We start from the raw sequence: 17,577 nt of genomic DNA, 5'->3' as shown, positions 1-17,577 counted from the left end.
AAATGTCTCCAGAACTGCTTTAATGGAAAAATGTGATTTTTTTTTTTTAAGTACTTTGTGAAATTTATTGTTGTTGTGAAATTTATTGTTATACTTTGTTTAAACTTAAAAAGCGGTGTCATTAACAGTGAATCTAATCGAAAAATCGATTCAACAGGGTGAATCGAATCGAATGAAATATTTTTCTCTGAATCGGGCAGCACTATTGGCTACCATGAGAATGGGCTACTGGGCATGATGGACCATTGGTGTGACCCAGTTAGGCTATTCTTATGTTATGTTCTCATCTGTAGGGGCCTTTGTTTTCACTTCTTATTTTAATGTATTTTTTTCCTGGGAACTTATCAGTGTTTTTTTATAATGGGAACAAAAATGGAAGAGAATTAATGTGTGTGGAATGGGGGGGGTAACTAATTTCTTCAGCTAAATAATTCAATCCACTTCAAACAGACATAGGAGAACTCACGCACCATTCACACACCCTCCAACCAAAAACGTCAAAAGAAAAAAACTGTTCGACAACCTCCTAGCCATTCGAGCTGCAACACTTGACCCCCAACTCTACAACCTATTGACCTCGACCACAAACTACAAAACCTTAAAAAAAGAAATAAAAACCCTTCTATTCAAAAAACACATAAAACCAAACTAACATAATCAGAACTGTCCCAAGCATCACCTGCAACTACTCCATATGTACTTCTGATGTCATGACAATTCAGACATAATTTATGTTATGTTATGTTTGGAATAATGGTTACATAAATGAGGTTCAATAAAAGAAAATTTTCACTGCCTGTTTCTATTCTGACCATTTATTCCATTTCATGGTTATTGCAAAAAAAAAAAAAAAAAAAAAAATTTTACATGAGGGGGGGGGGGGGGGTGTCAAAAAATGATGGGCCCCGGGTGCCACATACCCTAGGTACGCCACTGCTCCAAAGTATACATATTGAGATCTTTAAGTCTGTCCCGGTACGCTGACCATCAACCATTTTAGTTGCCTTCCTCTGAACTAACTCCATCCTGTTTAAATCTTTTTGAAAGTGTGGCCTCCATATATCATATGCATATTGCAAGGGTGCCCTTAGGGTTTGTGGTTAGATTAAAAGTGCTTCTATGTATTTCATTGTAACATAATTTCTTGCACTTTCTGTATGTTATTTATAAAATAAAATATGTTAAGAACTGTGGATGGCACAGGTGTAAAGCATTTTTAAATAAATTGGTATTTTTCCTATAGACACAAATGAGAGAGAAAAAAATTCAGGTGCGTTATTTGCTAAGGAGGTTAAAACAGAGTTAACAAGAGACCTATAGTTCTAAAAGGAAACTGAAGAAAGCCAAAGAAACAAGACTTTTGTTAACTCTGCACACACCAATTCCTTACACTGTGAAATGGTGGCTTGGTTCAAACGCACGTGATACATCATGGACCGGACCTTCCAGAGCTGGAGTAAAGGGTAACCAGACACTTCGCTGTAGTTCACCATACCTGTATGAGACATGGGAGAGCACACAATATTTCAGAGAGGTCAAAACTAGACTTTTCCACTAGTCTGAAGAAAAAGGAGAGGGGAGGGCAGGATTCTCCACTCCTTAACCAGCCCAAAAGGATAGTAAACTACATCATTGTAGCCCTATGATTTGACCAGTCCATGTCCATAGCACTTTAGCTTCAGCTTCATCACCATGTAGAGATTAAAAGGGAAGAAGAGGCATATGTGTGAAGAAGAGCTGACTATGGGCTAGATTCACTAAGCAAACTGATCGTGTACCGATCGGTTTGCGAGCCCTTTGCGACCAGATTTCCCTCCTGCAGTATTCACTAACCTGTGTAGCAATCCGATTACGGTGCGTGCATGCAAATGAGGGGAACTGCATGCAAAGTAGGGACGCGATTCACTAAACTGTTTTTCGATCCGACTGGGCTCGCAAAAAGCGACTGCTGAGAACCAGTCGCTGAAGCCCTTTACGACTGCCCTGCCTTCTGCCCCCCTGCTTTCTAACCTGTCAACCCCATCTCCTGCAGCCCCAAATGCGCCTGCCTGCCTGCCCGAAACCCAAACCCCCTGCCTGCCTGCCCCAATCTCTCCTGCCTGCTCGCCCGGCTCTTCTGCTCTCTGCTGCCCTTCCCCGCAGTGCAAGCCCATGGTTTTAAAACGGGGCTGCACACCGCAGTGCAGCGCTAGCTTTAAACCCGCGGGCTCGCACTGAAGGGAAGGAGGGAAGAGGCTGCTGCCGCAGCATAGGAGCAGGAAAGTCAGGCCTCGAACATGCCTGCCCCGACTGTCTGTGCAAGCCCGCGGTTTTAACCCGAAGCGGGTTAAACCCACGGGCTCGCAAAAGTTTAAAGTTAAAAAAAAAGTCACGGCTCAGACGGGTATGCGCATGCGTGCGGATTGCGCATGCGCGATCCGTGCAGGCAGATGGGGGCGTACGTCCGATCGCCCCCATCTGCATATTTTAGGTTAGTGAATTCGTCAGACCTGCCCGAATCGGAAACGGATTGTTCCGATTCGGGCAGGTTAGTGAATCTAGCCCTATGAAGAGAGAGGAGTTTGGGATTAAAGGAGGGGCTGAGGAGATGGAATAAAGAGATAATGGAAGAGGAAGGAGGAGACAATAATTTTATGTATTTGGATTTAGCTCATACCTTTTTCAGCAGTAGCTTAAAACAAGTTCCATTCAGGAACACAGGGTTACCAGATTTTGCAATGCTAAAATCTGTACGTGTGGCTCCACCCCCAGCCCCACCTAGTTCTACCTCAGTCCCGCCTTGTTCTGCCCAAGTCACATCCCGTTCCGCCCCAGCCATCCCCCCCCCCAAACCTCTTCTCCTCCAGCTCAGAGCTGCGTCTGGAGGACCTCCAAGCATGCACAAGTGTACGTGTAATGTCATCATGTCATACCCATGCATGCTTGGAGGCCCTCCAGACGTGGCCCTGAACTTGAAAACCCAGATGAACTGCTGCATTTTAAAAATCCATCCCAACACCCAGACAGTCCTCTAAAAAGAGGATATGTCCAAGAACTCTTTACTGTTACTGTAATATACTCCTATCCTGAAATGTAATTCTACTGGAAATGTCCAGATATCTTCTATAATGTAATCCGCCTAGAACCGCAAGGCACAGGCGGAATAGAAATCCCTAATGTAATGTAATGTAATGTAATTCTGGAACCCTAGGTACTGTTCCAAAAAGGCAGTAGACAGTTAAGGAACTTGTCCAAGATCACAAGGAACGGCAGTGGGTTTTGAACATGGCTTCCCTAATTGTCAGTCCTCTGTTTTATAACCACTAAACTATTCCTCCATTATATAAATATGTTTTGTGTATGGTGTCATGCAGAATAATTGTGCTGCATTGTACACCTATTCTTGATTGCAAAATGAAAGGGACAAGAAGAGAAGATGGAAATAAATAGATGGAAGTCCAGCTAGAACTTCAAAGTTTGAGAGTTATTTCCTTAGTGAATCTGAGTACACATCTTTAAATTAGTTTAACATCTCGACATTCATCTCATCCAGCACCACATGCAAGTGGTAATTAGCCCAGTTTACCAAAAGGCCAGCCCCAGCAGTGTACTTAGCAGTGTTAATTGATCAATTAATTAAATTCTATAATCTGTTTCCTCCCCATTTCCTAGTCATTAATCCACATCAGGGAAGCAGTGTATTAGTTTCAAGAGAGAAGGGAATGGAATTAGATGGCAAGCAGGAGGAAAGAGATTAGCATGCAGTCAAAGGAAGAATAGATAGGTGTTGTTGGCCGATTTGGGTCTCTAAATAATCAAGAAACATTCAAGAACAAATGTAGATTGTATCATCCTGAATTTCACAGAAACTTTATCAACTTTGCTAAGGTCCCTCTTAGTCAAATACAGCCAGAAAACTCTAGAATGTTGAATGGAAGCAGTAAATAGGCAAATGCAATAAATGAAAATCTGCACATGCTTGTTCTACCATAAACCATCAAGGCATAGATACAATACTGTGAGCATAAATAAGGATAACTATCCCTCCTTTTACAAATCCACAATAGCGGTTTTGTAACAAGGAGGGTGGGGGTAAGCCTCCTCTGCCCCCACTACTATTAGGTCAATATTCAGTGGACTTCTATGTTTAACAGTGGCAGTTTTCAGCCATGAATTTTCAGTGGCCTTGTATATATAGTGCTCCTGATAACTCTTTCTAAATGATGTACAGGTATATAACACTGGGGAGGCGAAAGAATGTTCTGCCTAGTGGAGAATTTAGCTATCATCCCTATATGTAAGTGATAGGTATGTGCATACATGAATTCACACTTGGAGGCTCTTTACTAAAATGCAGTAGGATTTGCACTTACCACATATTAGCAACATAAATTAACATATAGTAAGTGCAAACCTTGTGTGGTAAATGCAGGGGATGTCTGTACTCCATTTACCATATACCATACATACCATACCATACCATATCTCTGAGCATAAGGAAAACACATCAATTAATGGTTACATCCATCTTTAACATTAATTTTTAACATTAACTTTCTTCCATTTTTCTGCTTTCTTCTCAAAATCTATCTACTTTTCCATGTCTTACCTTTCCTTCCCATCTATCCTCCTCCCTCTTTCTTCTCCCTTAGTCCCATCTATCCACAAGAAGCATTTTTTCTGTCTCTCTTCCACACCCATCGCTGTGCACCACCTCCTCCGTCTCCCTCCCTTTCCCCTCCATCCCTGTGCACCATCTCCTCTCTTTCTCTTCCTCTCCTGTGGTCTGATATCTCTGTCTTCCCCTTTCCCCTCTCCTATAGTATGGCATCTTTCTCCTCTCTTTCCCACAGCCTGACATCTCTCTCCTTTCCCATGGTCTGGCATCTCTCTCTCCTTCCCTCCCCCTTCCCATGGTGTAACATATTTCTTCTTCCATTCTCCCCTTCTGGTATCTCTCACCTCTCCTTCCTGCAGTCTGGCATCTCTCTCTCCTCTCCTTTCCACAGTCTGGCATTTCTCTCCTTTCCTTCCCACAGTCTGGCATATCTCTCCTTTCCTTCCCACAGTCTGGCATATCTCTCTCCCCTCCTTTCCTTCCATTCCCTGGTCTGGCATCTCTCTCCTTCCCCTTCCAGTGGTCAGATATCTTTCGCTTCCTCCTTCCATCATCCTTCTACGGAATCTGACATATCTCCCTTCCTTGAGTCATCGCTCCTCCCTCCCAGTGTAACATTTCTCCCTCCCTTCCTCCTTTCTGCCCCTTGCAGTCTAACATCTCCCCTCTCTTCCTCATTTCTGGCCCCCCTCCCAATACAATTCTCCCCCCTTTTCCTCCACCAGTCCAACATTTCTCTCTGCTTCCTGCATGTTCTCATTCCCTCCCCCATCCAAATCTCTCCTTCATTCTCCATGAGTCCAACACGTTCTGCCTCCTGCACACTTTCTCTCTCTCCTGACCCCCTTCCTTTGAATGTGACATTTCTCCCTCCTTCCTGCCTCCCCCAGTCCATCTCTCCCTCTGTCTCCTCTCTGCCCCGGCTTTCCCTTCATTTGCAGCCCAAAGAACATTACCAGCGGCAGCCAAACACTGATGTCTTTTCTCTACTATGGGCCCACCTCTAATGAAACGGACGTTACGTCAGAAAGGATGGGCTGCAGTAATGAGAAGATGCCGGTGTTGGCAGCAGGGTAGTGTATGCGACTGGCTGCCACCAGTGATGTCATTTGGGCTGCAATTTAAGGTAGAACCGCCCCTGCTCTGGATGATAATCCTGTCAATTTTGATTCTGGAGAAACATGAGCCACTTATGCATTGTATAAACTATGCATGCAATTGTCCACCCTGCTCAGACTCCACCTATGTGTACATCCACCTGCAAAGTACACTCTATCAGAGATATGTGCATAGTTACCTAATAGTACTTTCAGCATTTATACATGTATGTGCATACATATATATATATATATATATATATATATATATATATATATATATGCAAGTATTCAAATCATCGGTGCACGTATTGACATATCTATATGTTCAAAACTACTTTATAGCATTACTCCCATATTTTTGCAAATTCTATATATAGTGCTCAGAATTGTGCACTTAAATTTCTGTGCACGCTCAAGATGCACAAATTAATTAATGAGCCAAGTAGCATCAACAATTGTGCGCTAACTACCAATTCTTGATGTTGACTGGCATTCATTACAATTTGCACGCACATCTGGCTGCGGGCTTGTTTATGAGGCTTGATGCCTATCTCTACTAGTGTATAATTCCAAAGGGGAAGTGACCATGACCATGTCAGGAGTGTTCTGAAAAGTTGCATGCAGAATTACAGAATAGGGCCTTAGCACGCCTAACTTAGGGCCCCTTTTAATAAAGCCCCGGTAGTGCTTCATCTGTAGCAAATGCACCAAGGCATTCAGTTCCTAAGGGCTTCAGTGCATTTACCGTGGAAGAAGCGCTACTGCGGCTTTGTTAAAGGGGTCCTTAGGCACCAGCATTTACACCAGGTTTCAGTAGGCATAAGTTTAGCACTTAAAGAAGAATCAGCGCTAAACACAATTCTATATAGCTCACGTGCCCTTTATAGAATTGTGCTTAGCCCTGATTTTTTTTTTTTTCAGCGAAAAATTTTGGACACCATTTACTGAATCCAGTCCAATGTTTTTTTTTTATAATTACATTAATAACAACAAAAGAGGAATGGAGGGAAAATATACAATATACTAGAAAACAAATCACTCCATTAGGTCAGTACATACCAATGCCAGAAAAAGTATTTTAAGGCAAAAGAAAAGCCTCAGACACGGAGAGGTATTCCCACTCTCTTCCACCCAAGCATCACTGACAAAAACTTTTGCATATAACTTATTAATGGCAGGTGGGAGCCTGAAATGGCGAGGATGATACAGTATAATCTGTAATTCACTGACTGTACTGTATCGCCCTCGCCATTTGTATTTTGTAATTTGCTGACTGTCCAGCTCTCTTCACTGTGAACCGCCTAGAAGTCGTAAGATTATGGCGGTATAGAAGAAATAAAGTTGTTATTATTATTATTAAAATACTAAGTAGAAAAAACAGGCTAGTTAGAAAAGAACCAGGTCAACGATCGTTTTGTGGCCTTTAAACCACTGCTTCATGGCCTTGACACCAACGCTCCAGACTATCGATTTGCAGAGTAAAACTCTTGCTTTCTAACTAGCCTGTTTTTTCTATCTGTCCTGGTGGGCTCACACTCTGTCTAATGTACTTGGGGCAATGAACAATTAAGTGACTTGCCCAGGGTCACAAAGAGCATCATGGGATTTGAACCCACAACCACAGGGTACTGAGACTGTAGCTGTAGCCACTGTGCCACACACTCCCCACTGTTCTCTTCTGTTTGTGCTCTTTTTAACAGGTTAACACATGTTGGAACATAACTGTTCTTTTTAGGACAACAGGAAGATCTGTCTTTTCCCCCTCATTTTGTTTTTTCCCCCTTTTTTGTTCTTTACTTTCAAAGATTGTAGTTCTTTCCCAAATTCCGTATGTTTCTGTACGTCATGTCACGCATATAGCCCCCTGAGTCTTCTGTATTTGTTAATTTTAAATACTTGCTTGTATTTTATATTGTACACCGCCTAGAATTTTGATTAGATGGTTTACCAAATTTTAAATAAACTTGGAAACTTGGCATGTTAGTCATTCTAGGTATAGATATGGATGCATAGTGGGTTTACCAATATTTTGGTCTCACCTTTCTATTTTAACTCTGATCCCAAACCAACCCCTCCTTTTACTGTGCCCTGGTCGAGGTTTCTACCATGGCCCAGGGTGATAAATGCTCTGACGCTCTTGGAATTCCTATGAGTGTCGGAGCATTTGGGCCGCGGTAGAAACCTCTTCCACGGCTTAGTGAAAGAGGGCCCTAATTAGGACTTTGTAATTGTGATTTTGCAACTAAGAAAAGAAAAGTTTAAAACCCAAACTTGTTGGAAGAAAAGTAACAGCACTTGATATCTTGGCAGCAACAGGTGGTTATTATTATTTATTTTTATATTCTATTGTAAATCACCCTGCTTGTTTTTAAAAGATAGTCAAATGCTCAAATAAATACTAAATTACCAGACAATAGAAACCAGCTTCAGATCTCTTAGGGCTCCTTTTACAAAGCTGCGATTGCATTTTTAGCGTGCGCTACACCTGCACTACATGGCTAGAACTAACACCAGCTCAATGCTAGTGCAGCTTTGTAAAAGGAGCCCTTAGTCTTCAGAAACTTACTAAGAACTTTGCTTTTGAAGCAGCCTTTGATCCATAAAGTAGACTACACCCAGATTGAGCTGGATGCCTTGGGCTATGAAATTCTGCTACAGAAAACTGGTGTTCTGACTGAATCTCACTATATAGCTACTGCTCACTGTACAGTCTTGCCCATTGATTTCCTCAGGTTTTTGTGCTAAAAGCAAGGACTCCTCTGAAGTTGCCAAGCACTATTTAACTCATTCTGAGTTACTGGTAACTGTAAGAGGTTCCTTTTCAACTAACCCTTACTTCTGTAAGCTTAGTCTTACCAGCCAGACTCTATTTGTTGAACAACTTTCTTTAATAACATGAAATAAAGTTCAACTTTCATCGAATCTTCTCACTCTACTAGCTTTCCTATTCAAGCTAGGAGTGTGTCCACATCATGTGGAAATAACACTGTTCTCCAGACTTAGATAGAGAATCCAAACTGTGTTAGATTATTAGCAATAAAAGCTGAAAAACCTGGTGGTAGAATAATGCTAACTCAGGTTCTCATGCAGCCATGTGGTCTCAAATATGGCAACAGTTCTCTCTCACACAGGAGAAGAAGGGTGGGGCTTCAGCTCTGTGAATTAAGCCTAACTCTCTGGGAAAAGCAAAGCCTTCTGGGGACTTAAGTCCACAGAGCACACTTTACTCATACATTTTAGCATTTACTAGTTTTTATACATGAAATTGAGCAATTGCCCACATAAAGAGGGGGAAGAACTGGCAAAGATTTTGATAAAGCATAAAGCAACGCATCCTAGTCCAATACCTTGGAGCCCATATCCTGCCTCCTCCTTTGTCCTTCCTATCTCAATGTGTTTCTTCGCAATAATTTGCCTTACTTGTTCTATCTCATGGCCATTATTTTCCTTTGATATATTTATCTACTCTACTTTACTCCTTCATGTTTATTGTCCTTAAAGTGCACTCAACTGTAGATCCTGACTTCTTGTAACATGCTTTAAGATCTCTAGTTGAAAAGGCATGAAATAAACTATGATGATAAAAAAACATTAGAAAGATGTTCTCTGTTAAATTATTTTCATTGTGCAAATAAATGCTGTATTATTTCTGAAGCACTGATGTGTCACGTCTTCCTCTATCTCTGCTCTCTTTCTCTCCTCTCACTTGTTTGCATTAGGGGGTGCTGATCAATCCTTGGCTTTTCCTATTTCACATAGTTTTAGACTAATAACATTTTCATCATATCAAAGTTTATTGTTTCACATGTGTCTGACCTAATTTTCATAATTGTAGCCTAATTATTTTTGCACATCTGAAGTGAAAATAGTATAAAACAATAGAAATCTCATTGCAAAAGATTGCCGAGCAGTGATGAAATATCTTTCCCTACCAGGGAACTCAGCCAAACAAATTTATGATATGTCAGTTACATTAGGGGATAAGCGCCCTTTCTATTCCACAGTCAAAATCTGGGTTGCTGCGTTTAGAACATGGAAGACAAAGAACATTCTGGGAGACTTACTCAAGTGACAATTCTAGAAAGCATCTTGAATAATCAAATAATTTCTACTAAAAAGATAGGAGAGAACCTGGAGATATCCTGAGAATGAGTAGGCTATATTGTTTATGAGATTTTAGACATAAGAAAGCTCTTATCCAAATGGCTTCCCAAATGTCTCAATGCTGATCAAAAGGATGATTGAGAAGTTGCCTTACAATCCATTTTGGACCAGTTTTAGCAGGAACCTGTGAGATTTTTTAATCATCTCATAACTATGGATGAAACAGATCTACCTATCTATCTATCTATTTCATCCAAAGAGACACAGTGGTTCCCCACATCTCAAGAAGTACACAATATTCTAAATGAGGTCTCACCAGAGTCTTATATAGAGGCATTAGTACCTCCTTTTTCCAACAGGCCATACCTCTCCCTATGAACCTTAGCATCCTTCTAGCTTTCATGGTCACTTTTTCAGTGTTTATATAACTAATTTATCTTTTCTGTGTTATAATTTGGTTTGTTTGATCTGATGTCTCCTGATTGACAAGAAGGTATGTATTCCTTCAAAGACCCAGTTCTCAGAAGCCTGTGTGGTTTTAAGCCCATAATTTCATCAGGTCAGCTAATCCAAACACATAGAATGACATCCTGTCTACCTACATTGATATCACCAGAGGTCAGAGCTGCTTCTATGTATCTCCCAGAGGCCTTTGCCTAACTCTGTTTAGGCCCTGAATGCCATGCTGACAGTACTGTTCTACCCTTTGACTGTCATAAGATCTAAATTACCTTCCAGCCCTTGGATCCTGCAATGTTGCTGCCAAGTATGTCTCTGTAACTGTAAAATAGCAGTACTAGCGATCAGCAAGATTATTTTTTAAGGATGTTATATTACATGGCTTTCTGAATTTACAACTGTCAGATGCCATTTCAACTGATATTTTGTTGGGACCACCAGATACATTGAAGTTTAGTATCTGTTGGCAGTTCTTTTGTAGCCCTATCAAAGGGTTCCAACACCATAATAATGTCTGCTTGCAAGGTATAATCAATTACACACAATTTGGTCAGGAATTGCTTTTTTGCATCTGATTGAATGGCAATTGCATTTAGCTCCTCTGTATTCTCTGCCATAGATTTCAATATTAATAGAATGCTGTTCTGTTGAGTTGACACGTGCTGCTCGAGTGTTTTCTTCAGGGAACAATTGACTTTCATTCACTTAGTGAGCGTAATATCTTCCTTGCACAATATTTTAAACTTACTTCACAAAAAGGCTTGAAGCGGTGTAGAGGAGGGTGACAAAAATGATAGGAGGTTTGCGCCAAAAGACGTATGAGGAGAGACTGGAAGCCCTGAATATGTATACCTTAGAGGAAAGGAGGGACAGGGGAGATATGATTCAGACGTTCAAATACTTGAAAGGTATGACTCGATTACAGCTACATATCCCATCACGAATAACTTTCAAAACTTCATGCATCATTCACCATATACTTTACGGAAACTCTACAGCTCCTCTCATCCAGCTCTTCTCTAAGACATGGTCTACTTCCCCCAGAACCCTCAACAGAATACTTCTAAATCTCCCTTCCACAAAAAAATCTTCAATACAAACGTGTTTTCCACTCCATGCTCACCTTTCTAGCCTAAAAACTTGGAATGACCTTACTGAAATGACCAGAATGGAACCTAACCACATCATATTCCGGAAGAAACTAAAAACTCATCTATTTGACACTTTATCACCTATATCCTCTCCTCTCCCCTCCACCACTCTCCCTACCCCCTTCTTCTCTTCTCCCACCACTCCTCCCCCTTCTCCATCCTTGCCCCCCTCTATAAGTCACCTTGAGTCTACATAGGTATGAGCGACTCAGAAATAGAAGATTAGATTAACATAGAACAAAATCTTTTCCAGAGAAAGGAAAATGGTAAAACCAGAGGACATAATTTGAGGTTGAGGGGTGGGAGACTCAAGAGCAATGTAAGGAAATTCTTCTTTACGGAGAGGGTGGTGGATGCCTGGAATGCACTCCCGAGAGAGATGGTGAAGATGAAAACGGTGACGGAGTTCAAAAAAGCATGGGATGAACACAGAGAATCTAGAATCAGAAAATAATAGTAAGTATTGAAGAACTAAGGCCAGTACTGGGCAGACCCCTCCCCCCCCTAACCTACCCCTCTCTCTTCTCCTAACTTCATTCTACCTCCTTGCTCCAAATATTGTTCAATTGTTTTCGAACCACGTATTATTTATTGCTTGCCTCTAATATTGTTCAATTGTTTTTAAACCACTTGTAATTTTTTGTTAATCTAATGTAAACCGCCTAGAACTCCTTGGGTATGGCGGTATACAAAAATAAAGTTATTATTATTATTATTATTATTATTATTTATATGGCCGTTTGGTGGAGGATGGGCTGGGGAGGGCTTCAATTCCTGGGAGGGTGTAGATGGACTAGAGTGAGGTTCGACTGAGACTTCAGTACTTGGAACCTAAGAACAGTACCGGGCAGAGTTTTGGATTCTTGCCCAGAAATAGCAAAGAAGAAGAAGTAAAAAAAAAACCAACAAATTTTTAGATTGAATCAGTTTGGGCATACTAGATGGACAATTCAGATCTTTATCTACCGTCATCTACTATGTTACTATGTCACTAGGGAGACCATTTGGATCAACTTAATTTTTTGCTGAAAGAGTACAAGATTGAGATTATAACTCGAGTAACCTATGCAGACCTCTTCTCAAAATACTGCCTTCATATTTGCTGCATTATGAGTCACATAGATGAGACTAGTTTTGTGGAGAATATATTCTGCCAAAATGGTCGAAACAAATAGATAAATATTCTCACCAGTCTATCAGTGGTCTCCCTCATTGCCAAAATTGATGAACACATGCACCAGTTTTCATCAAGGTAAGCTCCTTTCAAATTTTTTTAGCTGAAATATTGGTGTCAAGTTTCTGCGTTGAAATGGGCATGGTAGTTTTTTGGGCCCATGAAGCCTAACTGAGGTCTTTTTCTCCAAATCTTATTCTTATTGTGGGTTTGGGTGTTGAACATATTTGTTTTAAACGTATACAGTATGTATTGCAAAGCTGTGTGGCTCAGTTGGTGAATAGGTTCCTGGTTTTTGATATAAGGTTTTTTCTAAAAGTGTTATTGTGAACTTACTTTCTCCAAAAAGATTTTATATAATCTGGTCCCCATCCCCTCCTGTTCCCATTCACTTTTGATCCATCCCTGTGGTAATGAATTTATTTTGTCCCCAACCCTGTGGATTTCTGCAGGTTTCCCATTGTCCCCATTCCTGTGCACACTTCTAGTACACACCAACAGTCAAAGGCAAGCTGTAAACTGTCAGATGAAAATGTGTTGATAGACAAGAGCATAGCTCTTAAGCAATTTGTAACATTATTGTATGTAAGACACATTCATTAGAAATTGAGCTTAGTTTTAATGCTGTGATGATAATGTTGTAAAGGTGATACCACAGATTAAAGTAGTCGTATCACTCAGCACTCACTGTCATTTTGAGGCACTAGTTTTCCCTTAATGCAAAAGTGATGTACCATAAAGTACTGTGTAGCATGTCATGTTCACTTGTCAGTGTAGTTTTTCACATGAGAATTATTACTTTTGTAACAGGAAAGTTAAATTGACACAACAAGACACATACCGGGATTCTGTCAGTAAGATGTATTTTACTGAACTGACATTATGACAGGAGAATTAATGCAAGCTGCATGCATACTATAGTTTGGATAAAAAGTTAAGGCTGACACTCCTAGTCTTGTAGAAAGTATGCAGATCTTTGATGTCCAAATAGCAGTTAAAATGTCAAATAAAGGGCCTATGTGCAAAGGCTTAATGGATATATAATTAAGGACAGACTGTATTCACTAATGGCTTAATGTACACACAACAGATCTGAAAATATGTTTGTATGCATATGCTAAAATTTGTATGGGAGAGGTTGTGGCAGTTGTGCTCCTGCCCCCAACAACCTCTGCTGGACCACCAAGAAGACAGGGAGCCCTCGGGGGGGAGGGGTCCTACCTAGATAGTCTGGCACTGAATATTAGGGGCAAAATGTGGGCAGGCTGGGCACTGGAGCTTATGTGAGCCCAGCCAGTATTCAGCCGGGGCCACATAAGAAAGTTGTGCGAGCCCCGGCTGAATATCAAGCCAGCACCTGCATAAATATTTTTAGCTGACAAAATCTTCCTGATTCCCCTCCTGGCCTCTCTAAAAGTTCCTCTCCCTCCTTGCCACTATGCTTTCAGTTCTTCCCTTCCCCTGAATGAACCCCCCACCACCTCCCCCAATATCTAGGTAGGGCCCCCCCCCCCCCGGGCTGTCTCCTTGGTGGTCCAGCGGGGGTCATTGGAAGCAGGAGAACAACCCTCTTTCTCCTGTCTCTTGCAGCTCAATTTCAAAATGGCTGCCACAAACTCTCACATCAGCTCGCAATACTACATGAAGTACAGCGAGCTGCTGAGCTGAGGTGTCCTTCAGTAAAATCCCAATGTGCACATGCAAATCATGCCCTACAAAATATTTCTGAACTGTTCTTGACAGGAGCATGTCTACGGGCAGAGAATAAGCATGAGAGTATGAATCATTTAGCACAGCCACATTACCACATGCTAACTGATTAGCATGTGAGCATTACTCCCTACAAAATGGGCAACAGTAAGGGCTCATGCACTTATTTTTGTTCATGGCCGCACCCTATTGGCAACATTAGTGCATGGCCATTAATTGGGAAAACAGAAAAGCCGTCATTTTCTGGCTGCAGTAACAATGACTAAACTAACTAAACTAAACTAAACCTTAAGTTTATATACCGCATCATCTCCACAGAAGTGACCTTAGCTTGTGGGAAAAATCTGCATAAGGGTGCACTAAGGCCACATTTTACCGCTGCTTAATAAAAGCACTCCCTCTGTTGAGGGGAAATGATTTTTTTATTTGGCAGTGGTAGGGAGGGAAGTCCTTTCAAAATAAAAGAAATACAATGTTAAAATGAAAGAAAACAAGCAGAAAATTCCATTGAGATTCCCTAAGTACACCTCTATTATTAAGGGACTCTGGACCATTCTGCTTCATGAAATAGGATGCAACTTCAGTTCACTCATAACCTCTCTACAGGGAAAACTTAGGGACAGCAGATGAATCCATGTCCACAGAGACACACTGAGATAGTCATGTTTTTGATCCATTATACAGTATCTAAGGACCTGCAACTTATGCTTAGAGCAGTGCTTTCTTAATCTGTCCTTGTTATTCTCAAATCAGTCAGTTTTCATTTATCCATAATGAATATGCAGGAGACATATTTGCATACATTGAAAACTTAGGCTGTGCACATTTATCTCCTGCATATTTTAACCTGAAATTACAGGGAAAGAAAGTAATTATTTTAAAACTTAATTGTTTATTGGGTTTTACGTTTTGTAACATACCACAATAATTGTGTCAACTGTAAAGTATACGTTACATTTCTGGTCCCCCAAATACTCTGTTGTTGCCCTCAAACAGTTGGCTGAAATGTTCCTCAAGTCCTGCAAATTCATAAAATCCAATCTTGCCCTCTCAGATAGTGCATTAACCCCCCCCCCCCCCCTTTTTTTTTTTTTTTTTTACAAAACCATAGCGTGGTTTTAATCGCCGGCCAAGGCGGTAACTGCTACCGTGCTATGGTTTTGTATGGGGGGGGGGGGGTTTAAATGTCTGAAATAAAGGATTGCTTTAGGTCAGGTGTAGGGCAGGTATAGTATTTAGTATGCCTGTATCTTATGTACAAATAGCCATAGGACAGGTCAAAGTTCAGGATTGATGTTTAGGTGCATATGTAATGTAGTGGCATGGCAAAGCTAGAAAAAACATGAAACACTTCCATTCAGAGAAGTGTGAAAACCATGCCAAAGTTTTGCTAATGCACAGAAGTGTATTTAACTAGTATAGGCTTAAATGTGTAAACTTGAAATCTTTTGTTGGCCTTCAGAGCTTTCTCGTATTTATATTGTGGCCCTTTACATGAAAAAGATTGGAGCCTACTGATCTGCCAACACCAAGCTTGGCATGTATTCATTTCCCCTAAATTCCCCTTATCTTTACTCTCTGTCCTCTTCTCTTCCATCTCCTTCCCTCACACAATTACTGTTTTCCAAGGCACCTCCAAAAATGTGGCCTACCCACTTCTTACTCTACCTACTTTGCCCATTCCAATGTCCCCGCCATAATTCCAATATAGTCCACAAACTGGGTTCATATAGATTCCATATTTTCCGCCCTCTCATGAAGCGCAATCAATTTCTTCATTAGCCATACCATCCTAACCCTAAATATCCATTCCATTAAGGATGGGGCCTCTCCTTTTTCCTAGTGGTAATAAGCTCTCATCTAGCCACCGCAGAAAATTAAAGAATCGCTTTCAACTCCCAAACCCAACAGATAAAACTTAGGGACAATAAAAAAATGTTGTGTACATCAATGCTTAATTTATATCGTTCCAGGACATCTGTATTTTAAGGCACTCCCATCATCTAATATAATAAAATGGTAGGACGCGCATGCGCACTAAAAAAAACGTGTTCCCTGATCCGTCGCGTTTTTTTTAGTGCGCATGCGCGGGTTTACGTCACCAAACTCGGCAACTTGGACAACAATTGCGCTTATGCTCAAGCCGCCACCACGAATCCTCTCTCGAACCGCACCAGGATCGAGAGAGGAGCTGCGGCGGGGGCTTGAGCATAAGCGCCATTGTTGTCCCCCTACCTAGCTGCGAGGCTGCGGTGGCTTTCCTCACGGTTTCTCAGTGCTTGGTCCGCCAAACAATTCCTGCCGTTGACCAAATTTGCCCCACCGTTCCTTCCCTTCCTCCATCAGGTACAGTTCAGCTCCGCCTATGTTAAAAGCAGCTGCTTTGAAATTGGAGCCCTGCCGCCACCGTAACACGTTCCCTCTGCCGCGGTCCCATATGTCAGAGAAGGGACGGGACCAAGGCAGAGGGGAAAGTGCTACGGCAGTGGCAGGGCTCCGATTTCGACGCGGCTGCTTTTAACATTGGTGGAGCTGCACTGCACCTGATGGAGGGAGGGAAGGAAAGGTGGTTGTGCGCTGTTGAGCCCCTCTGCACGGGCCCAAACCAAAAAAGGAGCCAGGACTCTTCCCAACCCGGCGCTGCCAGACCCGACAAAACGGCCCTACACTCACAGACCCGCGAGCAGGGTTGCCATGGAAACCTAACCGGAATTACATGCAGTCGCGCAAGGGTCAGTGAGAGGGGATCAAGGGTCAGTGAGAGGGGATCAGGAACTAAAGAGAGATTGAAAAAAACAAACAAACAACAGTGCACAAGTAGAGAGAGACACACAGACAGTCACAGAAGGACAGGGGGCTAAAGACACAGATTGAAAAAATAACAAAACACAGAGGACAAGGAGAGAGAGACACAAGAAAAAAAATGACAAACAGACATACAGCAGCCAAGGAGACAGACATACTTACATACAGCGTCCAAGTAGACAGACAGAGAGACAGCAAAAAAATACAAACAGCCAAGGAGACAAACAGAAAAAAATAAAAATTACAATGCCCAAGGATAAATTCAGGAAAAAAAAACCTTCCAGACATACAGTAGCCAAGGAGTTAAACTGAAAAAAAGGCATACAGACATACAGCAGCCAATGAGACAGACAGACTGACAGCGACCAAGTAGACAATCAGCAAAAAAACACAAACAAACACACAAAGAAAAAAATTAGAAACATACAGCGGCCAAGGAGACAGGCATGCAACAAATAGGAAAAATAAAAAACTTTT

The 17,577-nt window shown here is 41.5% G+C and overlaps 1 protein-coding gene across 1 annotated transcript in view; it reads right to left on the bottom strand.

Annotated features, from left to right (window-relative positions):
* The window catches only part of ASTN1 (astrotactin 1), a 463,118-nt gene that overhangs the window by 163,258 nt on the left and 282,283 nt on the right, over positions 1–17,577 (bottom strand). Inside the window, exon 15 of the mRNA XM_033915539.1 lies at positions 1,391–1,495. Within this exon, the coding sequence (XP_033771430.1) occupies positions 1,391–1,495 (105 nt within the window). The remainder of the gene's footprint in view (positions 1–1,390; positions 1,496–17,577) is intronic.

This window comes from Geotrypetes seraphini, chromosome 12 (assembly GCF_902459505.1).
Source record: "Geotrypetes seraphini chromosome 12, aGeoSer1.1, whole genome shotgun sequence".
NCBI classification, from domain to species: domain Eukaryota; kingdom Metazoa; phylum Chordata; class Amphibia; order Gymnophiona; family Dermophiidae; genus Geotrypetes; species Geotrypetes seraphini.
This window is presented reverse-complemented; position numbering and strand designations above follow the sequence as displayed.